Here is a 26,617-nt window from a genome sequence, read left to right on the forward strand (position 1 = left end):
GTCTCCATAGGTGTAGACATAGGTTTGCAGTCCATCATCTTCTCTTGTGATCAGCAAATCATCAACATAAAGAATGAGAATTAACATATCACTATTTATTACCTTGAAGTAAAGGTTAGGATCTACATCATTCTTGGAGAACCCTAGTTTGAGGAGGTAATTGTGTAAAGTTTCTCCAAATTCTGTATCCTTTCAATCAGACTTTAATTCTGCCCTTGGTTGCTGAGAATGATCTTCTTATTAATCTGAATATTGAAGGAGTTGTCACCTTTACTTCTGATCTGAATGTTATATATTTCTGCAATAAATCGATAGGATGATATTGCTTGAAGAAGCAGAGTGAATTGTAATTGTGTCCTTCAAAACTGCAAAACTATCCCTCTAAATATCTTGACTAAAAGACATGACCCTCAAAGGGCATGTCTCTTTCCTAAGTCAGCTTATATGACTTCTCATTAAACCAACGATTGGCAAGTTAATTCAACATTAATTACTAACTAACACTTTGTGTTAGATTTATGTTTAATATCAAATAACTTTATGGAAAGTCGCCGCCTTAGCAAAGGAAGATAGGATCATATACATAAAGCCATACGTAGATATTTAGGTTTAGAAGATCAAGTGCGGTCTACACTTTCAGACCTAGAGATTATCAACTTATATACTTAACACTCCCTCTTAACTTAATAATCACACAGAGAGATATCATATCTAGCAACATCAATACGGATGAATAAGCAAGAATTAATACTCTATATTTGTCCGAATCTTCTTTGTATGTGGTATCATAGAACACATGATACAATGTCATATTACTAAACCTGTGATATGACAAATCACTGCTACTAGTAATAATATATAGGATAAATTTGAAGAGTAATTTAATTTCTTCATTTATCCAAGTTGTGACTCATAGAAACTGGTATTTCTATATCACAACAAGATCCTGAGTTTAAGATCTACCAGAATACAGGATAAACCCGGAGAATACTAAAATTCTTACTTTATCCAAATTGTGACTCAGACATAACAATGTCCACATCACAATACGATCTAAAACTCATCTAGATCTTGCAGTAGAACTCTACTGTTTAGCACATTATCTAAGAGATCGTCACCTCTCATAATGTCTTCTATACAAGTGTTCATTATCTTAGAGATCGTCACCTCTTAAATAATGAATACAAATGGTGGAGCTCATAACAGTCAATAGCCTAACAAAAAATCATTTTATTAATAATTTAAAGAGTAGAAATGGATTACAACTCAACCATACCAAGTCTCCTCCTGAAGTGTTATATCTTCACTCTAGATAGAATTTTGGTGAGTATGTCTGTTGTCTGATCTGCAGTACAAATGTATTCTAATTTTACAGAATTCCTGTCTACCATATTTGTTACATAATGGTAAGGAATTTCAACATGCTTGGATCTGTCATGGAAAACTGGATTTACTAAAAACTTGATGGAACTCTGATTATCACAATGAATAATCGTAGGATTCTTGGCTTGCCCAAATAATCCCACAAGTAACTTCCTTAGCCAAACTTCTTCTCGAGAGGCCATCGCTACTGCAATGTATTCGGCTTTTGTGGAGCTTTGAGCTACTGAAGACTACTTTCTGCATATCCAAGATATTATCGCTGATCCTAAACTGAAAAAGATCCTGAAGTACTTTTCCTCTCTTTAATACTTCCACCCCAATTTGAATCAGTGAATCCATGTAAGTCCAAGCCAACCTTCTCATATTTGAGTCCAAAATTAAGAGTGCCTCGTAAGTATCTCATAATGTGCTTAACTGCAACTAGGTGAATTTCCTTTGGCTCACACATAAACTGACTTAAGGCATTAACAACATAGCAAATATCCGGTCTTGTATTTACTAAGTACATAAGGGACCCAATCATCTGTCTGTAGAAAGTAGGATCTATGGAAGGTGATTCTGTTGTTGCTTCCTTAAGTTTATGTAGATTAGTCTCCATTGGAGAAGACATAGGCTTGCAATTCCAAATTCCAAACCTCTTCAAAACGTCTGATGTATACTTCCCTTGATTAAGTGTGATACTGTCAGAATTCTACTGTACTTCCAGTCCTAGGAAGTAATGAAGGAGTCCCAAATCTTTCATCTTGAATTCTCTAGTTAGATCTTTCTTACATTGATCTATGAGATGATCGTCATCTGTTATTAGTAAATCATCAACATACAGTATTAGAATTACCATATCATCTTTATCTCTTTTATAATATAAATTTGGATCAACTTCATTCTTGGAGAATCCTAAGCCGGTGAGATACTTATTAATTCTTTCATACCAAGCCTTGGGAGCCTATTTAAGCCCATATAGAGCTTTCTTGAGCCTGCAAACAAAAGCATTAGATCATGAGTTTCAAATCTTTCTGGTTGCTCCAGATATACTTCTTCTGTAATCTTTCCATTTAGGAATGTTGTTTTTACATCCATCTGATGCACTTCCCATCCCTTCGATGTTGCAATTACTAGGACTACTCTTATAGAGGTATATCTACAACAGGAGCAAAGGTTTCTTCATAATCAATTCCTTCCTTCTGAGAAAATCCTCTGGCTACAAATCTAGCTTTATACTTTTCAATACTACCGTCAATAACATGCTTTATTTTAAATATCCATTTGGAAGAAACAACAGATTTTCCTTTAGGTCTTGGAACAATTTCCCAAACATCATTTTTCATAATAGATTGGTATTATCTGTCATAGCTTCTTTCCACGTTGTATGTTTAATAGCATTAGAAGGATTGGTTGGTTCTGCTTTGGATAAATCACTCATGTTTGTTGTATAATTAGAGAATCTTTTAGGTCTTTTGCTTTCTCTGACTATTCTGGAAGGTGCAGCAAAGCCTTGAGCTGCCTCAACTATTTTAATGGCCCAAAGTAGTCTTTTCTTTAAATTTTGATTTTTTTCAAGATTCATATTTTGAATTTCATCTTCAATTTCTTCTAAGTTCTCCCTTTGGGACCTAGATTCACTATTTCTTTCAGAACTAGATAAAGGAGAAGGTTCTTCAGAACTTAAGGCTCTTTTGAATGCAAGATCTTCAACAAAAATCACATCCCTACTAAGTTCAATACTTTTCTGTCCAAGTATGAAAATCCTATATACCTTAGATGTTTCACTATATCCTACAAAAATACCTTTCCTCCCAGAGTGTTCTAACTTGGTTCTCTTTTCTTTTGGAACATGGATATATACAGGGCACCCAAAAATCCTACGATGACTTATATTAGGTTTGACCTTAGTAAATACCTCTTCAGGAGTTTTATCTCTAAGGTAAGAATGCGGGCTTTTGTTTTGAATATAAACAGCAGTACAAGAGGCTTCTACCCATTGGTAATATTCTAGACTTTGATCAAAAATCATAGCTCTAGCAGCTTCTATAATTGTCCTATTCTTTCTTTCTGCTACTCCGTTTTGTTCTAGATTATAAGGAACAGTGTATTCTCTCTTAATCCTTGATTCTTTACAAAACCTTTTAAACAAGTCTGAGGTATATTCCCCTCCATTATCAGTTCTAAGGGTTTTAATTTTATGCCCTAAAAGATTTTCAGTTAATGTTTTGAATTCTTTAAAACTCTTTAGGATTTTTTCTAATTCTTTGCATTTTAAGAAGTAAATCCATGTTTTACTAGAAAAGTCATCAATGAACAAAATATAATACTAGAATCCTCCAAGAGAAGGAACAGACATAGGTCCACATAAATCTAAATGAATTAATTCCAAAACATTATTTGTTTTCCTAGTACTATCATGAAATGGGCTTCTGGTGTTCTTACCCAGAGCGAACCCTTTGCATATGCTTTAGTGGTCTTTATTTAGTTTAGGTAATCCAATAACTATTTTCTCCATAGTTGATAGGGTATTGAAATTTAGATGCCCTAATCTTCTGTGCCATATTTCATTTATGTCTGCAGCTTCATGAACTAAGGCTTGAATAGGTTAACTAGATTCTATATTCAATTCATACAAGTATCGTTTTCTCTGGCCAATCAACTTCGCTTTCTTGATTGAGGAGTTTTTTGCCCAAGTTAATACTTTTCCATCTACGAATGCAACATTATGCCCATCATCTTCAAGCGTTGTAATTGAGATTAGATTTCTTTTAATTCTTGGCATGTAGAGTACACCTTTAAGAAGAAGAGAATTTCCTAATTTTAGTTTCAAAGTACAATTTCCAATTCCTTCAACAGAGTGTGCTGAATTATCACCAATGGTAACTTCATCGTTAACCTTCTCTGATAAAGAGTCTAGTGTTTCTTTGTATCTCGTTATATGTCTAGAGATCCACTATCAATTACCCATGCTTTACTTGAAATTTCATTTGATAATGAGGAGTACAATACCCGATTCTCAGGATCATAGGTATCTTCTTCCCTAGAAACATTTGTACAGTTTGCTTGTTGTTTAGAATTTTTAAGACAATTTGATTTGTAGTGTCCAAATTTTTCACATTTGAAACACTTTATTTTAGATAGATCTTTCTTGGGTTTCCCATTCTTTTGATTTCCCTTTTTCTTCTTGAAATGCTTCTTCTTGCCCTTATAGGAGTTTGTATTAAAAACATGAAGTTCTTAATCTTCTATTTTTAGTTTCCCTCCTTTCTTTAGCTTTATGGATTCTTCTTGAAGACAATCGTTCTTAAGTCTATTGAAGTCAGGAAGATTATCTCTAGCACTTATTCCTTGTGCAAAAGTCTCCCATAATTCTGTGTCACTAATAATGGTTTCTATACTTGATAGTTCATCTCTAATGCTGGCAACCCTTAGGAAATAAGAATTCATTAATTCTCCTTTCTTTATCTGAATGTGATTTAGTTGTCTTTTCAATGCAAGAACCCTAGTTGCATTGTTGACCTCATATGCATTTCATCATATCAAATGCAGTTTGATGTTTTCTAAGCACGGGTACAATATCATTTTTTACTCCATCTAAAATGATTTGAATGGCTTTCCTATTTCCTTTGCTCTAGATGGATTTATGAGGTTCAACTAGAGGTTGTTTGGATGCTCCATCAACAAATCGTCTTACATCATTCTCTTCAAGAATCATCATGAATCTGAATTTCCAAGCATCAAAGTGTTCTTTCCCATCAAACCTGTCCTCGGGTCTGATTGTGTATGCCATTGAAGATAGAAGATAGTTGCTAGATATATATGAAGTCCGATAACTGAATTTTGCAAAGCTTAGGTTTGACTACCAGAGCTCTGATACCATGTAAAGTTTCTGCAAATTCTCTGTCCTTTCAATCAGACTTTAATTCTGTCCTTGGTTGCTGAGAATGATCTTCTTATTAATCTGAATATTGAAGGAGTTGTCACCTTAACTTCTGATCTGAATGTTATATATTTTTGCAATAAACCGATAAGATGATATTTGCTTGAAGAAGCAGACTGAATTGTAATTGTGTGTCCTTCAAAATTGTAATACTATCCCTCTAAATATCTTGACTAAAAGACGTGACCCTCAAAGGGCATGTCTCTTTCCTAAGTCGGCTTATATGACTTCTCATTAAACCAATGATTGGCAAGTTAATTCAACATTAATTAATGACTAACACATTGTGTTAGATTTATGTTTAATATCAAATAACTTTATGGAAAGTCGCCGCCACAACAAAGGAAGATAGGATCATATACATAAAGCCATACGTAGATATTTAGGTTTAGAAGATCAAGTGCGGTCTGCACTTTCGGACCCAGAGATTATCAAGTTATATACTTAACAAATTGTCTATCTTCTCATACCAAGATCGAGGAGCCTGCTTAAGACCATACTGAGTCTTCTTCAATTTACAAACATGAGAAGCATCAACATGAATCACAAATCCCTCAAGTTGTTCTAGGCACACTTAAAAAATGCAGTCTTCACATCCATTTGGTGAACTTCCAACCTTTTGATGCAATGATAGCAATAATGACCTGGATAGAGGTGTAGCGAGCAACTGGAGCAAAAGTTTCTTCATAATCCATTCCTTCTTTTTGTGAGAACCGTCTAGCAACAAACCTTTCTTAATATTTTTCAATAATCCCATCTGTTGCATTTTTTATTTTGAAAAGCCATTTGGATGAGACGACTGATTTGACCTTTAAATCTAAATACAATGTCCCAAACATCATTCTCGAATATGGATTGATATTCTTTTGTCATGACATCTTTCCAAACTTGATGTTGGAGTGCTTCTTCAACACTAGAAGGCTCAAACTTGATGATTCACCCATAAGATCAACATAGTTGGAGTATCTATTTGGTCTCTTGCTTTCTCTGAAGGTTCCTTTTGGAGCTGCATAATTTTCAGCCTCTTCAATCATCTTTCTTGCCCAAAGAGGTCTTTTGCAATTTAATGCAGTGTTTCTAGGCTCATCAATAGAGTCCATGGGTTCATTTCAATTTTTGTCTTCCATACATTCAGGAGTCCCCCTCTAAATCTCAAGAGTATTGATGTAGAGAGCACAACTAAGAAGCTTCAAATGGGCTTCCCACTCTTGAAATCAACCAACTAGTTATCAAAACTTCAACCTTATTACAAGGTTTCAGCACGCTCCAATCCTCCAATGGATCAAATAAACACACTCTCCAACTTCACCAAGAATCCAAGGACAAAAAACCAAACTTGCCCACTTTATGGGTTTTGCACCAATCTCCCACAACTAAGTCAATACTAGGAAAACACACTAGAAGTTTGTCCCAAGGGTTCTAAGATGTTAAATGATCTTAGGGCATCTATTTACCACAGACTACACCATTGGCTTGAATCATACACTTGCACAAAGCCTCAAACCCCAATTTGGCCTAGTAGCCCTATGAGCCCCTTTTAGCCCTCCTGAAATGGCTTTTTAGATCTAAATTCACAAAGTTTCAATCAAGACCAAAAGCAAATTAGGTTTTTGAATACCATTTTCAAAGTTACTTCAAACCTGAAAGCACCAAGTTCTAGCCCCACTCCAGCATTCCCTTTCCTTCACAAAGCAACACAGACCTAAGTGATCAAGTTAGGCTCGGTTTACAAAGCAACCAGTAGGAAATGGGGTCGTCGAAATGAACTCAATACTCGGGAATGACCGGCAACACTAAAATAACTTACTTCCAAATGCTCAACCTTTCACCAAGTCCCAAACTCCTACCATTCACAAATCAACACATTACAAGAGGTCAAATCCTTCATGGTACTTGACCCAGGGCTTGACTGGAAAAATCACAAAATACATCCTCCAATTTTGGAACCTTGGAATATTTAAGAGGACCCTACTAACTACCATTTCCCAAGTGGCTATGAAATTCCAACCAAGGAAATTGTAGTTAGAGGCCCATCTTTGTTGTATGCACCAAAATGGTGTCTTAAAAACCTAGTTTCACTAAAAATGCAATAACTCGAGAAAGAAAATACTTAAAACGATGAGACCAGAAGCAAACGAAAGCTGATTCAAAGCTCTATCTCAAACATCCATCAGATCTGGTCTAACAGTCCATATAGTTCGTGTAGCGTGCAAACAACAGCAAAAACAACTCCAAAACTGAATTTCCTTCTTTGCAACTTCTTCCAATCCATACATTAATGCCCTCTAGACCTCACAAATGAGGTATATATCTCTCCTATGTGTATTTCAACGGTTACAATCAATATTTTAATATTTATAACCCTTTTCCCACTGAGTTGCAATTTTGAGCAACTTTTACCACTTTTCAACTATGCAACTTGCACAAAAAGTGCAATTTTTACATTTTTCACTTGATTCCACTTCTAGGACTTGGAAAAGGTTCCAACATACCTAAAACAAAATAAAACCACCTAATCCTAGGCTTTCTTGACCAAAAAATAAAAAAACCCAAATTTGCCTAATGAGCAACTTTTCCTTATAAATTGCATCAAGTGCCTTAAGCATACAAAATGGTGTCTTGCTTTGACACCCATGGACTTTTCATCCAAGGTTTGTTTATTCTAGCCTAAGTAGGTGAAAACAAACATGAAAACCAAAATATAAATCAAGTGCCTTGGTGCTCTGCACCAAGTATGATCTTCCATATTTTGAGAAGATTCTTGATCTTCAATGTCCATTTCATGAGTATCTTTGATCATCTTCTTTAAAGATTGTCTCTGCTTAGTTCAGTTATTTTTTGTCCAAGGATGTAAATCTTAAAGGCTTTAAAAGTTTCACCATAGCCAACAAATATCCCCCTTTTCCCTGAGGGTTCTAGTTTAGATCTCTTTTCTTTGGTACATGAATGTAAACGGTAAAACCAAAGATTCTCAAATGGCTTATATCACGTTTTACTTTTGAAAATGCTTATTCAAGGGTTTTGTTATCCAAATTAGAGTGAGCACATCTATTTTGAATATAGATAACGGTATTAGCAGCCATAGCCTAGAGAGAGGTGTTAAGGTTTTGGTCATGTAGCATGAGTTTGGCTTCTTCTACAATTGTTCTATTATTCCTTTTTGTTACCCCATTTTGTTGAGGATTGTAAGGAACAATAAACTCCCTCTTAATCCCAACATTATTACACAAGGCTTTGAAGTTATCAGAGATATATCCAAGAACCCCCCCACCCAATATATGATCTTAGGATTTTAATTCTTTACCCAACATTTTTTCTAGTAGAGCCTTGAATTCCTTAAACCTCATAAGGACTTCATCAAACTCTTTTCATTTAAAAAATTATATTCATGTCTTCCTAGGATAGTCGTCTACACAATAACATAGTACAAAAATCCTTCTAAAGACGTTACTATCATTAATCAACATAAATCTGAATAAACAAGTTCTAGCACATCTTTAGATCTATTTTCACTACTATGAAAGGTGTCTTTTGTGTGCATTCCCATAGCACACCCTTTGCAAGTTCTTTCATGTTCTTGATTAAGTTTAGATAAACTAGAGTAACGTGAATCGCTGCGATTCAGGCGATTCATGCGATTAATGGTGAGTCGATGAGTCAGCGAGTTGTCAATTTTTGTGCCAAAAATCGCCAAAAAACAGCAAAATTGGCCCCAAAAATTGGCAAGTTGGTAAAAAATCGCCAGAAATCACCAATTTAAAAATCTTTGAACTTCAAGAAATTTTTTCACCTTGTCGATTCATAGCCGATTCATAGGTGACTCACGATTCAAGTAGGCCTCGTCGATTCCGATCCGGTTCCGATTTTTGGTTCTTTGAGATAAACCTCTTACCAATTTCTAAATCAAAGTAGAGCATGATATTGAAGATGCCATAATCTTCTATGCCAAATCTCACTTGTATCGGAGGATTCACAAATTAATGCTTGAGAGGGAGTATTGCAAAGTTTGTATAAACATCCATGTCGAGCCCCTATAATGTGAGTTGTCTTAATGTTTTGAGTTCTTGCACCAAGCTATTACATTTGATACCTTGTACGAATAATATGCCTGTTAGCTAGAGAGAAATGTTTGAGTTCAAATGTATAGTGCAAGTTTTGATCCCTTTCACAGGATAGAATCATCTCCAATGGTGACTTCTTCATCTGTGTAATAACCCCTAGCTGGTTATAACTCCAAAATACATCAATTATTCAAATGTTCGACAATTCATCAAACACTTGGCAAGTGAACTCGAAACTCAAGCAAATGAACTAGAGATGGATAGATGTACATAACTGTATATAATAACAATATGGGAATTGATTCTCCACTCTTCCAATAATTTGATATATTCACAAATTGAAAGGAAATTGATATCAGAATATCAGCAAACAATTAATGTGCAACTCCCCACTTTACTAAATGCCCTAGCACAATTTTCATTTATTGGACATGACACAATAGTGTTGCAAGTAGACACAATAAATCTAAAAATGAAATATACAATAACTAACCAGCTTCCTCATCAAACGTAACTTGGAATGTAATGCTAGGATGGATGCCAATCTGCATATTTTGTTGGCAATATGAATGATGCCAATTTGTAAATTCGGATCACAGTCATGATTTGACTACAAACCCCAAATTATAGCTCGTGCCTCTTCAATTTCCAATCTTAGTGCAACCAAATGAATCGCAGCCTCCCAATTGTGCGAATCTGAAATTCATCTAACCAAACGCTACCTGTAGATAATGCCACCCTTCAATAATCAGTCAATCCATTCGAATAGAAAATGTAGGTACAAATTTAATAATTTTTTTCAATGCCAGTGAAATTCTTCAACACAAAACTCTCCTTAGCCACCATAAAACAGAAGAAGAAATGGCCAATCATATACCTTATCACAATTGCCAATACAATCTCAGATTTGAACCTACAATACTTCAACTGTAGATCCAATGTAACATTTCAAAATTTAGACCCTTATACTCTAACAAGGGCACAAAAATCAGACCTCAGAAAAATCACAAAGGCAACAAAGCAATTAAATACTCAAGTGTGCTTTTCTTAACAAATGAGCTTGTATTTGTAACCTCTATATGCCCTTTTTGTTGCCAAAATGTAACTTCACTCAAGAAGCTTCACCACACAACATTAATTAGAAGCTTTCATTAAATTCTCACTTAACTTGGCTTAACTAATTAATAAATGGCTCTTTCCAATGATAACCCAACTTTCAACTTAAGTGAAATTATAAAGTTAAATTATAACTTTATAATAAGTCATTTAATAAATTAGTAATAATTTGGCCACTAAAAATATAATAACTCCCACAATACTCATTATTTAAATGTCATTCGAAATAAGAGTCATGCCTATTATTTCTCCATGTGACCAAATGCACTTTCCAAAAACAGAAAGGGTCCATCTCAATCAACGCCCGACTCACTAAAAATAGTAAGTACACAAAACTAAGCCCAAACGAAGTCCAATCTGAGCCAAACAAAGACCAACCTGTACCTTACTAAATTGTGGAGAAGATAAGACCCTCTAGCCACTGCCTCAAAAGACCCTCTATCCACAATAATTAGCCTATGAGGATCACAATAATAGGCTAATCCCTGAAACTCTGATGCTGGCAAAAATGGGGACATTCAGTCCTCCCTCCCGAGATTGCTTGTCTTCAAACAATCCGACAACACAGTGAACTCCAACCTCCATTGGGATCCCAAATGAAGAAGTATGTAACACCCCTGTCAACATTGAACCAACTAAATACCACTAACATCATCAAGACCAACAACACAAAACTGATTCTTTGTAGATGGTGAAAACTAAGCCCAAATCCACTCAGGTGACTAATCAACATCAACCTCAAATAGTGGATTGTCATAAGACAATGGTGCATCCATGTCGAACATAGGATTGTCCATGAAGTGAACATCAACACTGTGTTGATCAATAGTATAACATGACTCTGTCACTACATCACTCACCTCATCATCAATAACAAGTGTACTATCATCAAAGCACACATCTACACTTGCATGCAATTATTAAACTCCTTGTTGGATGGCTCAACCCACACAGAAGTGGTTGCTGATATAATAGTATCCTTGCATGCTCCTAATCCCACTATCACTACGTCGCCATCAAATGCACAATTTTGAGAACTCGTGTCAACAACTGTATCATATAAGTCAACCTGACATGAATTCCCATCACATTCCATATTCATTGTGTCTAAGTTATGTGGTGTCTCATAAGAAATGTCCGCACATTTGTAGCGACCATTATATAATCACATTTCACTCTTCGAAAAAGTGATATCATGCTTTGCTCAAATCTCGGATTTGAAATCAGTTGGGTCGTTTGTGATTTTGATACAACTCATTTACTAGCACATCCAACTGTTTCACAATACCCTGTATCTCAGATTCTCCATCCCTAGGCGGAGAAGAACGCCCCCTATGAGTATAATATCTATCCAGAATGAATCTCCTGTTACCATCCATGTCACTATACCAATCACAAAATCAATCTGACAATCTCAGAAGTAAGCACCAACCAAAATAATAACTAAGCCCAATTCTTACAGGCTAGCAAAAAATTGCTCTGATACCACTGTGATAACCCCTAGCTGGTTATAACTCCAAAATACATCAATTATTCAGATGTTTGACAATTCGTCAAAAACTTGGCAAGTAAACTCGAAACTCAAGCAAATGAACTAGAGATGGATACGTGCACATAACCATATATAATATCAATATGGGAATTGATTGTCCACTCTTTCAATAATTTGATACATGCACAAATTGACTGGAAATTGATATCAGAATATTGATAAACAATTAACGAGCAACTCCCCACTTTATTAAATGCCTTAGCACAATTTTCATTTATTGGACATGACACAATAGTGTTGCAGGGTGACACAATAAATCTGAAAATGAAATATACAATAACTAACCAACTTCCTCATCAAACACAACTTGGAATGTAATGCCAGGATGGATGTCAATCTGCATATTTTGTTTGCAATATGAATGATGCCAATTTGTAAATTCTAAATCACTGCCATGATTTGAATATAAACCCCAAACTATAGCTCGTGCCTCTTCAATTTCCAGTCTCAGCGCAACCAAATGAATCGCAGCCTCCCAATTGTGCAAATCTGAAACTCGTCTAACCAAACGCTGCCTATAGATAATGCCACCCTTCAATAATCAGCCAATCCATTTGAACAGAAAATGCAAGTAATAATTGTACACCTCGGCACAATTGCCAATGCAAACTCAGAACAAAATCTCAGATTTGAACCTACAATACTTCAGCTGTAGATCCAATGTAAAAACTCAATATTCAGACCCTTATACTCCAGCAAGGGCACAAAAATCAGACCTAAGAAAAATCACAAAGGCAACAAAGCAAATAAATATTCAAGCGTACTTTTCTGAACAAATGGGCTTGTATTTATAACCTCCATATGCCCTTTTTGTTGCCAAAATGTAACTTTGCTCAAGAATTCACCACACAACATTAATTAGAAGCTTCCATTATATTCTTTCACTTAACTTGACTTAACTAATTAATAAATGGCTCTTTCCAATGATAACTCAACTCTCAACTCAATTGAAATTATAACTTTATAATAAGCCATTTATTAAACTAATAATAATTTGGCCACTAACAATATAATAACTCCCAAAATACTCATCATTTAAATATGTCGTTTGAAAAAGGAGTCATACCTATTATTTCTCCATGTGACCAAATGCACTTTTCAAAAAACGAAAGGGTCCATCTCAATCAACACCCAACTTACCACAAATAGTCAATACACAAAACTAAGCCCAAACACAATCCAATCTAAGCCAAACGAAGACCAACCTGTAGCTTACTAAATTGTGGAGAAGATAAGACCTTCCCAAGACAAGCCACTGCCTCAGAAGACCCTATATCCACAATAATTAGTCTATGAGGATCACAATAATAGGCTAATCTCTGAAACTATAATGCGGGCAAAAATGGGGAGATTACAATCTAAATCTTCCACAAGACGATCTAGGTGTTCTCTGAATCCTATCATGTGATGAGATGCTCCATTGTTTATGACCCAAGTATTTAGATTGTTGGTTACTTGACTTGAAAGGGGTGCATAATACACAAGTCTTTCTAAGTCCTTATCCGAGCTCACTCTATTAACTTCAACGTGGAAGCTTGAGGTTTAGGCCTGTTTAGACGCTTCATTGCAAGATGACCAAATCTATCACATCTTAAGCACTTTAGATAGGTCCCTCTTTCTCTTGAATGGGCGCTTTCCATTTGAACCATTTCCTTTCTTCCTCTTTAAGTTACATTTCTTCTCTTTCTTGTGAGCATAGGACTTGAATATCTTCATTTTGAGGATTTAACCCTATCCCCCTAGTAATAAGCCAAGACTTTGCATGGGCACAAACTAGGTCAAACTGAGGGCCTCCATTACAAACCCTTGCACTCCATGAATAGAGAGCTATGAGCCGCCATTCGAGACCTCATTTTTGAGCAATCTTGGATATAAATTATATAATGACTCATAGAAGTGTGCCCACATTTTAAGCATACATTTTTTAATGCAATCAGTTTTCAAATGATCAAACTTAGGAAGTTTAGATTGAGTACTTATTCCTTGTATGAAGGATTCCGAAAATGTAGGAAGTCCGTCAAAAGCCAACATCATTAATTATTTGTTGTCAATTGTGTGGCCAATAGTGGATAAGTGATCTCTTAACTCTATTATTCTTATGAAGTATGATGTAATAGTTTCACCCTTGCTCATCTTGACATGATGGAGTTGTTCAAGAGAAAGATCTCTGCTTGTATTATTTATCTCATACATGTTCTCTAAGGTTGTGAACACGTCATATGCAGTATCCAGTAAGGATATAATTGGAACTATATGATCCTTTACAGCATCCACAATATCTTCATTGCTTTGTTATTGTTTTTCATCCATTGATGTTTCTCACTGTGTTCACTAGGTATGGAAGTTTCTTTCTCCACAAATGATTCTAACTCATGTTCTTCTACGAAAAGCATTACTCTAAATTTCCAAAATAAAAAGTCTGATGATCCTTCAGGTCGATTTTGAAATCTGACACCATTTCCCATTTTGTATATTCAAAGAATTATAAAGGCAGTTTAGATAATCTCTTTATAAATCTGATATGGATCTTCCTTAGATTGGCTGTGATAACATGCTAAGTTTAATCAGATTTAGATTGTAGGTAATTTTTAATTTTATTTCAATTGTGTTGTTCTCAATCCACTAGTATAACTAGAATAATTATTCAAAATGTTTGATTAACAAAGATTCTAATATTGTTATTTATAAAATATTTCAGACTGATGAAAGAAGTTTATTAAGTATAATTTTTGGCAATCTTGAGGAGCTAGTACCTTGTAATTGCACTACTTTTATTTGTGTACATTTCAAGATACTTGCTGATCAACAAATGTCAAATACATATACATACATACATATCTATATCTATATCTATATATAAAGACATGCCTCAGGTAGAGGCATGTCCCTACATGGATCAAAGTCCATGTAGCGACATGTCTCTAACTAAGACATGTCCCAGTTTGTACCGATTCATAAATATGATTAATTTGCTGTTGTTATGATTCACAAGGTCAATTATTATCGAGGTCTCATGTAAGTTAATAATCATAATGTAACATGCAAATGTGCAAATGATAATATTCAGATTGATAGTTACTATGGATTACATATAATCAATACAGCAATGAATATATTCAGATTTGATAAGTCAATCCTCAATATTGACATATTACATGATTAAAAATTGTTATGTTAGATAATATACATATTATATATATGTATATAACTATATGTTTAATGATATCTGTGTGTGTGTGTGTGTACACTTAGAGAGAGAGAGAGAGAGGGGGGGAGCGGGTGGGGTTTAACTTAATAATTATTAATCATGTAATATGTTTGGTAATATTCATGACAATTATTTTGATCAGAATACAAATAATGATAGATATCAATTTCTCAAGATCTATAGATTACATATGTATTAGATTCCATCGATTGGACTAATCCAACCGAAGCTGCAAATCATTAACAATTGATTATAAAAGGTAATTGAAATCATTCATCTACAGTGATCCAATATATATTGTATTCAGCATTATCATTACTGTTGCAGATCAGACATGTGAATGATCTTGAATTAGACCATATTGTAATCAATTACTTCTATACAATTAGAGATATTTGTTGCTGGATTTTTCACATTCAAGTTAAAAGATTTTTTCAGGGTATATGCTGTGTTAAATTGTGTGAATTGTCGTATATCTGTATTACTATTAACCTGATCATAAAAACAACAATGAGAACATGAATGAAATCTGAAAACAATAGATAGAATTAACAAACAATGCCTTTCTTCGAGAACTTTCAAATCAGCAAACAGTGCATTTCTCCTATTTGCATTTTGTGCATACATTTGTACTGTAAAATATTTCTGCCATCGTATCTGTTTATACCCTTTCCATATAAGCTGTAAAGAGTACTTCAGATCCTATAAATGTCTACAGTTTGCATGTACAAATTATCAGAGAGTTAATGTATACCAAATCAGCAGGAACATATTGAAATAGTAAAAATCTTATGGAATGGATTATTCGGTAACAAAAGCTCACCTTTTTACGGCATATTTGAGCTGATGGACAGGGGCCTGGATGGCATATCTCAGGGCAAAGATGTGTGCAATTTGGCAGCTTCCTAAAAGACCAAGAAATCCATGAGACACATAGCACAGTGCAGAAAGTAACCGTAGGAAAATTTCAACTATAGGAGCATTATAGAAACCTACTTACACAGATCTCTTGAAAAAGACAAAACAATATCCAATGTTCAAACTGAAGAAAAAAAAACCTAAAACTGTACAATGTGTACATATCTTTTGCTGATGATTAAAGAGTCAGCTATTCTAGTTTGTATATTGAATATTCTAAGAAACACTATTTTCCAGTGCTCCACGGGGACACGTACCCACCTTTTTTTTTGCTTGAACCCATACCAAGGACACGGGGACGGGAATTTCCTGTATGGCTAGGGTACGGCTAGAAGTTCCCTACCTCTCCCAGGTACTTCTAGCTGTCCCCTATGGCTCAAGCAATTTTTGGACTGTCAATGCTAAATCATTAAGACATTTTTTAATTTGGAAAACAAGGTTGGCTGGTCTTCAAGGACACCCAAACCACATCTAACAATACCAAAACCTAGTCCAAGCATAAAATAACCAAAAAAAAAAAAAAAAAATCATTTTCACATTTGCAGAGGAGAAGAGCAGCAAGAGAAGGAGCAACTAGTCAAAGGAGTGAACACTAAACAATAGTTGAAAGAGAAAATTATGGCATCAAATTCACTTGATTTAGACTCTTAGACATACCATCTACTAATTATGGACAGCTATATATTATTGTGATCTCCTATGTATATACTATATACTGTCTAGTAGTCTAGTTATTGTATTTACATTTTCATGTTATTATGAACAGCTGATTATGGAGTTGGACTTCTTGTTTAGTATTTACTGTTAAGTATTTAGTTATAATAGAATGTCCATTGTTTACATTTAAATATTTTATGTCATTTCATGCATAGAGCCTTTGAGCATTTTCACTATATGTACGCCATATTTTCACAATGAAAGTATTTGAATTTTGTTAATTTGCTATGCATTGAGCTTCTAAAATGTCTATGGTGAATGGTTTATCAATGTTATAAGATTAATATTTGAATTCTCTCTCTATATATAAAAATTCTCCTATTTTTTAATAGCTATTCCCTTACGTCTCTTCCCGTAAATTTTGGCTTTGATCTGTACCCGTACCGGAAACACGTCCCAGTCCCGGAAACTCCGTGGAACATAGCTATTTTCAAAATCCTTTGAAAAGACTAAGGAACTTAGAAAAATAGATTTGACAATTCTGCCAGATAGTGCATTTAACATATTTAGTACTATAAAGCAATGAAGCAAAAATCTGCAAAAAATTTTGATCAGTTGCAATTAATCACCAGTTTTCTATTTCAAAAAAACGGTCAACAATGTCAACAACTTTTACAGGGACTAATCAACATTTTTACCCATGTTTTTTGGTGTCTAAAAAAACTCAAGAGTTGAACTTGTGGAAACTTGCCCAGGAAAAACAAGAGAGTACTCAGCAACTCAGAGAGTTTGCAAACTACGATTGAAACAATCTATATTTAAGATTCAAAACTTCATCCATTTTTTTATTACAGAAAACTTCATGCATATCGCAAATACTCTATCTAAATGGTTAGCAACTTAGCATCACTTATCAATTCACAATTTCAACATTAAAAAGCTAACTGACTAAATTATGATGCTCTTGGAGATTTGATACTTGATCACAATGCCACATTTGAAAGACTTTGCGTGGACAAGTTGCACACTATAGTTGGAAGCATGAAGGTTAAATGCAATTAATGTCTGAATGAAATCAACGGTCGCATTTAAAACTTCAAATAGCATTTGGTAGAAGTAGGAAATAAGAGCGCCATGTGCACCCTATGCCCTACAAATGTCACATATCAAGCAAAACAAGGTCTTGATGCAAATTTTGAGTGCAAGACGAAAAAAAGTGAGAATGTAGAGCAAAATAAAACAATAATGTAATTAAAGAAAGTTAGTGGTGGGTCTGGGTAGTTAGGTAGCAAGGGGATGTGTCAGTTGGTCTCCCTAACGAACCAAGCACTTATTTAAGAACATTTGAACATGAATGACGTACTTGGTTTTTGGTAAGAAATAAAGAATACTATTTTCCCTCGCACATACTTGATATGTTTGTCTTTGGTAATAAGTGCATATATTGATACTAGTAATATTGAATTCATGTTCTGGTTTACTATACTATGGCCATGCTACATTTTTTGGCATCATTGCCTAAGTTCGAACGTCGAGATCTTTACACAAACAGGACAGACTAATGGGCAAACCATTCCTGCCACAAGTACAAGTCACACACAGTGACGGGGAAGAAGACGAAATAACAAGGGAAGATGAAGTAATACGAGATGTGGTAGAGGTGTGGGATGTGGACCAATATGTGCAAAAGCAAGCCCGATAGAGAGCAATTCCTGAGAGCACGATATGGGACAAACTTTCAATTCCACCAGCAATGTATGATCTCCTTGGGTAGATACCTCAATTGTTGGCAAGGAACTTGATACGAGTGGAGGAAGAACGAACCAAAGTGCAAGCGACAAAGGCAACAAGTACACCAACATTTTGCGAAAAGAAGCGCATGTGAACTCCAAGAGAAGGGAAATTTAAGGACATCTAGACAGTAAAACAATTAATGCCCCTTATTCCAAACAAGGACCCAAGGTGAGTACAAGAAGAAACTGAGGGGTAAGAAGTAGCCCTACAACAGGCCTTACGGATTAGGGGGCAAGAGGAAAGGCATCGCCATTTCAAAGGTCGCGATGATCTATTAAAGGTATTGAACCAAGAAGAAGAAAACTTGATAAGAGGGATAGAAAACTTAGTAATTTTGGAGAAACGTGAAACAAGGGTTAGGTGGCCAAATCTAGAAACATTAGCACACACAAGATACCGCTCAACCCATGAAGGAAACTCTAGTCAAATAGAAGAAGCACAAGGAGGAGAAATAAAAAGACCTAGGGTAAGTGCTCAAGGAGTAAACCAATTGGATATGAACACTCAATTGAAGAGGGGGAGAGCCAAGATGGCCGAAATGATGGACAAACAAAAACTCCCAAGATTTACAAGAGGAGGGTCAGACAATCTGGCACAACATTGCAAAATTTGTATAACAATATGGCAAGCAAGCAGGGAGAATGATGAGGACGAATGGTTAAAGGCATTTTCGGCTACCCTAAGGGGGATTGCCATTGATTGATATACGAAACTGGAGACCCAAAAGAAAACATGGAAGGATCTCCAAGCAGCTTTTGAAGAAGAGTTTAGACACTTACAAGATGACATGAGATAGTAACAGAAATATATGTCTGCACTCATGTCATGGATATTGAAAGTGAGAAAAATCTCAAAAAGCAAGAATTCAGAAGGAAGCAAAGACAAATCCAAAACAATCCAGGCATTACGAAAGGACATGATGAGGATGATGAAAGAAATGGTGGACAACAATGAAGAACGAAAAGATGAGGAGGAACTACAGTGTACTGACAATGAGAAAGGACACACCACAAACAATCGCCCAAGGAAAGCATTATGTGATATATGTCAAGAGTTAGGACATTCTATAAAGGAATGTCCTTATAATTTAAAGGCACGAAGCACTCAGGTATTTTTTATGCAAGTGAATAATCCACACCACCCTCCACACCCCTACAGAACACAAACATGGAGGCATCGCCGAGTGGGTACTAGAATAACAGGAGAAGTAATAACAATAACAATAAAAATACACCTCACAACCAATCCAGTATGATGCCAAGGGGTGTCCCATAATACAATGCGAAGATGCAATGAATGGGGGCATTTTTCTCGCAATTGTCAAGGTGGAGGACAAAATGGAGGAATGCTCTGTAAATGGTGTGGACCTTGTAAACATCAGGATGCCAACTGTTCGAGACAAAAAAGAGTGAACATGCTGGAAATTTCAAACCAAGGAAGGGAAGTCTTAGCCATTACCAACATGCAAGCCAAAGAACTTACATACCCAGATGCAAGTGTGGAGAAAGAGACATTTGAGGAGGCTAGGAGAGATATTCAAGATACCATGGTGAAGGAAGGACAAGTGAGTTCCTCTAAACATCCCTCCATTAGGTCGGTATCTAAAATTAACATCATGCAACAAGTACTAGAGGCCACTGTGTCAGTGAAGGTTGTCAATCTCTTGGAAACATTGCCTCAGCTAAAGGTGGTGATAACAGAAAGGGGAAGTACAAAGGAAGAAAAACCGAAGGAGGGGAAGATGCAAGCAAAGGTAGGGAAGGACACTAACACTTTAATTACCATAGGGGTGGGAAGTACACCTACTGTGGTAGAAATGGAGATAATGGGATGCAAGTTGACAAATACTATTGTAAGTGGAGGCTCGGGTGTCAATGTCCTCCCCGAAGAAATTTAGAAGGCCCTAGGGAAGACGACTCTTTGGCCACCTACATTTCAGTTGGTAGAAGCAGACCAACACGAAATCAAGCCTATAGAGACACTAATGGGACAGAAAGTAGTTATCAACACACAACAATTCTTCCTAGACTTTGTAGTGATTACTCTAGAAAAGAAGGGATCTGATGCACTATAAGGGAGAGGATGGTTGGTAACAGTGAAGGCGAATAACAATTGGAGAAAAATACTATTTCCATTGAAGTAGATGTACAGAAGTATACAATTGACCTGCAGAACCAAACTATAAGTCAAGAGTTGGCATCTGATTCAAAAGTCGAGGAGGATGGTGCAGGAGTAGAGCTAGATGACGAAGGTATATTACGACTCAGAGATTGTTCAGAGGATGAAATAAGTTCCCTCAATGGTCTATTCCACTAGCAAATGGGGATTATGAGGTATTTCAACCAAAATGTAATATGTTGCACATTGAGGACGCACAATCCCAGTAAGAATATCCAAGGTGCTATGGGGAGTATAAGGAAGCTATGTACAAACTTGATGGTGCCTGGGCTCACAAATTCGAGAAGGACAAAGAAAAATATATGAAGTTAAAATGGAAAGGATGAATCTAGGGGAGGAAAACCATCGGAAGGAGATTCTTATAGGAGATGACTGGGACCCTGTAGTGAAAGCAGCAGCCTTTAGACTCTTTCTAGAATATAAGGACGTGTTCGCGTGGACATATAAGGACTTAAAGCGGTTGCCATCAGAACTATGCGTCCACCAAATACCCCTCATGCTTGGAGCAAGACCAGTCCACAAAAGACCCGATCAGATGAACCAGAGCTATGCGCAAAAGTGCAAGAGGGGATCATCTTGATGGATGCAGGTATAATATTCAAGGTGCAAACCAATGAGTGGATTTTACCTATAGTTATTTCGTTGAAAAGAGATGGGAACCAAATCCAGATCTATGTGGATTTTAGAAGTCTAAATGCAATAACAATAAAAGATCCCTTCCCAATCCCATTTATTGATATCATTCTAGCAGAATGTCCTGAAACATATTCCTTCATGGATGGGTTTCCTAGATAGAACCAAATTAGCATTGTCGAAGATAAGAGAGAAAAATTTATTAATGTCCAACAAAAGACCACTAAAAGGGTCCAAGCTGAATGCTACAATCAAGGAGACTACTAGCAACAGGAATACCAAACGGTGCTCGCAAAAAAGCAAAACAAGAAGCAAAGGAGAACAATGATGTAATGTTCCCGTTATAAAATAAATCATTAATCAAACTATTGTTAATGGGCCGATTGATTTAATATATCTTGGACCCATTTTTGTTTTGATTTCGTAGTTTGTGAATGTCGAATCTGGCGGGAGGATGTTGAGGAAAATCATGTGTTGGAGGAGGGCCTATGCAAGGCAGAGGTACATAAAATTAATTTTATACCTATTGTTGATTTAAAGGAGTTTGAGCCTATGCTTAGGACAATGATTGTTAGATATGATAAAAAGTGGGCACAAATCAGTAATCTAATATTTCCAACAATATATTATAGTTTCCTATTCAGCCAAAGAGAAGTTCCAAACTGACAATAGGGCCCAGCAAAAACACCAACAAAAATGACTATGGAAGAAAAGAAGAAATGGTCGGGATTAATGTGCAGGGATGATCGTGTCGAGTGGGAAAGCATTCTAAGTAAGAACAATAGCCAAGGTTGAAAAAGACTTATAGTCACTAGAGCGTGGAGGTGCATTGTAGACTTCATGAAGGGTAAACTCATAGCATTGAGTAGAACCTCCGACATAGCCATTTGGATGCTATCGTTAGTGAATGGACTAAACATGGGGAGAATATACAATTGGGTGCAACTTCTCTCAAAAAGATTAAAGGAGATCTTGGAGCTAAAACACAACTTTTTATATGCCTCATCACACCAATGCCCTATTCCTGGAAGCTCTTTGTACTCAAGTCTCTCCAGAACATTGGGGGAAGTTTATTACTGCCAATAGAGTAGAGCCCTACAAGTCGGCAATGACAAATTGGTTGCACATAGACACAATTGGAGTTGGAAGTGGAAAACCTTGAAGGAAAAGAATAAGACAGGAAGTTTCCATTCAAACATGGAAACCGAGGAGGACGAATGTTCAGATGACGATGAAGCAGAAAGTGATGATACAAACACGGAGGAATCCTCTTCAACATCCCAGGAAGATGAATTTCATATGGCTGAAAGCACTTTCAAAGGAACATCAGTGTATATTGCATTTCTTCCAGTTGATGGACGATTGTCAACTACCACACCACAATAGACTGAAATCCAAACGAAGCAATATACTTAGCATGGAGATGCCTATACGGCTAGAGTCTAGACGAAGGTAGAGGTCAGTATAACTGAGACAGAAGGAGATGCCCATACAAATGAAACAGAAGGAGATGCTCATACAGTCGGGGGATCTATATGATTAGAGGAATCTTGTACGACAATACCTGTACAACTGAGATGCAGGAGGGTGGACATCGTACGCTAGAAGTAGATAGTCGTCCACTAGAGGACCATACAAAGAATAATCGTATAGAAGGGGTCAGCAAGGAAAGGAAAAGTCGTATGACCTATAAAGAAGTTGGAGAAGCCAGTCGTACGCCAGCAGGAGGAATTGGAGTGCATACGGAAGAAGGCAATTGTACAACACAAACAAGGAAGGCATTTGCTAACTAGGGAGCTAGACAGATAGCATTTACAACCACACAGTTGTCTTTTGTGACACAAATGGTTCTAGCAGTGCAGATACCCTAGGCTAAGGTACTAGATCTTCAAGCTCATAGGAAGATACTGCATACTATCACATCACCACGCCTGAGGGGATAGAGGTGGCCCAGCCTATCACATTGATAGTAACATCTGCAGGGAAGAAAGGGATATAGGGAAAGCCCAACAACAATGGGCAAGAAATGTAAGGGGCTGGAATAGAAAAAGAGGTAATACAAGTTGAGGATAAAGTGATAGATGAGGTTGTTATGGAAAAGTTTGAGATGAGATTAAAAGATGTACCCCACCTTCACCGACCCTATTGGATAGAAGAAGACGGGATGGAAGCTCAGAGTGGGCACATGGAACTGGTAGGAACAAGTACAAAGGTACCTTCATTGGAGAAAAAGGTTGAAAAGCTCCCCAAGGACTTACAAGACATGGAACAAACCACAAGGGAAATCATAAAGCAAGCCAAGAGGCAGGATATGGATACAATTGTCAAAGTAGTGGAGTCCCTTGTGAAATTCATGAAGGAAGATTGTAATGAAGACAAAAGCATACTCATGCAAAGTGGAACAAGGCAAGAAGAGGCAATAGAGAGGAAGTGCCATAACCACATTCAAGGAGCAGCCACCTCTCATGCACTTACTTGCTCAGGTGGAGGTGTTTAGGGGGGCATTTTTGGAACTTCAAGAAGCAAAGGAAATGACAAGAAAAATAAAAGAAGAGTGGGAATTGGAGAAAGCAGTCTAGGAAGCAAAGTTGCCTCAGTGGAACAGGATAGGATAGAAGCCCTGCAACTATTACAAAGAGTCTAAGCTAAGCAACTAGCAATAGAACGGGATCTACGGCTTCTACAACAATGTAGAGCATAATAAAACAATAATGTAATTAGAGATAGTTAGTAGTGGGTTTGGGTAGTTAGGTAGCAAGGGGATGTGTCAGTTAGCTTCCCTAACCAAGCAAGCACTTATTTAAGAACATTTGAACATGAATGATGTGCTTGTTATTTTTTGGTAAGAAATAAAGAACACTATTTTCCCTCGCACATACTTGGTATGATTGTCATTGGTAATAAGTGCATATGTTGATACTAGTAATATTGAATTGATGTCCTGGTTTACTGTACTTTAACCATTCTACAGAGAACTAGGGTTGAAGCAGGAACTCAACAGATTTTAGCAAGAATCAATTGGATGAGAAAGATGGTGCACAAGGGGTTTTTATGGAATCTGGGACAACGACTACTTCTACAGCACAAGGCCCAAACACAGATGGAGGAAACATTAATGTTTTATTCACACCTCATAGTACACCATGATTGTATATCAATTTAGAGAGTATGGGGTGGAGGTGAAACGTCCATGAACAAGCAAAGAAAGTGATTGCAAATTTTTAGCGCTCATGTACCTTGTCATTCCATGCTGTCAGATTTCGATATTGGCAAGGTATGGTGGATGCTAGTGCAGCATATTGGGTTTCAAGACCCATCTTACAAGAAATTGAGCATTGGTATGTTGAATGAGGCAAGACATGATGTTCAAGCTGTTGGTAAAGCGCACTAATTATAGAGGGCTAGTAATGGGTGCACCATTATTTCAAATGGGTGGACAAGTAGAAGGAACCAAACCCATATAAAATTTCTCACCCCTTGTGATATTAGCACTATGTTTTAGAAATCTGTGGATGCATTTGATACAATCAAATATGTGACTACATTACTCAAGATGTATGACCTAGAGATAACATTCCATCAAATACTTCAAACTTAATGCCATAAAAAAATCATTGCACATCTAACTCGCGTCTACCACTACAAATTTATTTGCACCTATTCCCCTCTTTCATACACGAATCTTCAATGTCTGCAGAAAAAGATTTGACAATGTTTTTATTGCCAGCATTAAAAAATATATATGTTTTTATATGCAGTCTGAATTCCACATTGTCGAAATCCACATTTTCTCTGAGAAATAATTGTCACACTGCCCATTTTCGGGAATCATAAAATCCCTTCACACAGCATGTCTTCAAAATCAAGCCATCCAGTCATTAGAATCAATAAAGCTCCACCCAAAGCACTCACATCTCTTGCAAAGGATATTGTTTATTTCAAAAAAATATCCCACAAGGTTCAACTAGAGTTGTTACGATAGACAACCCAGTAGAAAATGCACGGCACTATTAATTCCACTCATGCCGGTGCAAAGGATTAACGCTCCTTCCATATCAATCATGTGGTGATTTGTTTTCTTTTTCAACACTGAAACAGCACTTTATTGTAGACCCGCACTCATGACATTTTCTCCACATTCTTTCACACTGTCCAGCTAAAAATAGGAAAGTCTACCGGCCTTTTCAGAAGTAAAGAACCCACCACCACTCACTCAAAAAATGTTACGAGTAACAAGATCTTTGCCGAAAAAAGCATTAAATCATGTGATGCATATTAAACTTGCCCATCATACTAAAATAGTAAAATTGTAGAAGCTGCGTCACACAATCTGACTAAGCGACTCAAGAAGACAAGCAAGCGGCCCGAGTAGACAGCCAGGCAGTTCAAGCATGCAACTAAGTAGCTCAGGCACACAACCAAGTAGCTGAGGAAGACACCTAAGTAGCTCAACCAGACAACCACCTAGCTCAACCAAGTAAACAAGTAGCTAAAGCATGTAAACAAGTGGCTCAAGCACGTAATCAGGTAGCTCAAGCAGCTCATCCAGCCAACCAACCAGCTCAAGCATGTAATCAGGTAGTAGCTTAACCACACAAACAAGCAACTCAAGGAGATAACCAAGAAACTCATTCCAATTCTCTGTTACTTTGACTAAACTTCCAAATTTTATATGAACTTGATCATCAACCTTTATTATCAATGACAACATATTCAAAAGGATGTAAACTCTAAATGGAACCTTTGATGGAGAGAACTAGTGTTTAAGATAACTCCTTCACCATCTTTGTACACACCTATCATTAATATTATTCTAATTAATCGAGTTCAACCCAAGGTACATATTTTAAACAATCATCTATTAGTTCTCTTCCATTTTTAACAATCCCTTAGTCTGAAAGATATCCTTGTGGTAGTTTAGCTCTTCCACGAGACAACAGCTTGTATGCAGCTGCAGTGTCATAGTGGAGTCATTCTTTATAAAGTTTTCATACTGCATTTAAGCCCTTATTCCATTAAGGATTATATGCTAGGTGTGCAACTTTGTTCAGTCTCTCGTAGGCACATCATTGTCATATATATACTATATTTCTCTTAATGCAATCAATTTTCTTGTCACTGATATAATATAAGTGCCTAACAATGAGGAGAAGCTGGCCGGGCTTCTCCTTCTAGCATCTATTCTTACTTGTCTT

General features: G+C 36.4%; 1 protein-coding gene across 2 annotated transcripts in view; it reads right to left on the reverse strand.

The window, feature by feature from the left end:
• Nucleotides 1–26,617, reverse strand: part of NFXL2 (NF-X1-type zinc finger protein NFXL2) — a 133,489-nt gene that overhangs the window by 17,441 nt on the left and 89,431 nt on the right. For both annotated transcript variants that reach the window (XM_089793043.1, XM_089793044.1), the window contains exon 11: nucleotides 16,066–16,147. In XM_089793043.1, coding sequence (XP_089649169.1) covers nucleotides 16,066–16,147 — 82 coding nt within the window. The remainder of the gene's footprint in view (nucleotides 1–16,065; nucleotides 16,148–26,617) is intronic.

The sequence above is a fragment of the Cupressus sempervirens genome, chromosome 7 (assembly GCF_028749045.1).
Source record: "Cupressus sempervirens isolate cs-2001-9-10 chromosome 7, ASM2874904v1, whole genome shotgun sequence".
NCBI classification, from domain to species: domain Eukaryota; kingdom Viridiplantae; phylum Streptophyta; class Pinopsida; order Cupressales; family Cupressaceae; genus Cupressus; species Cupressus sempervirens.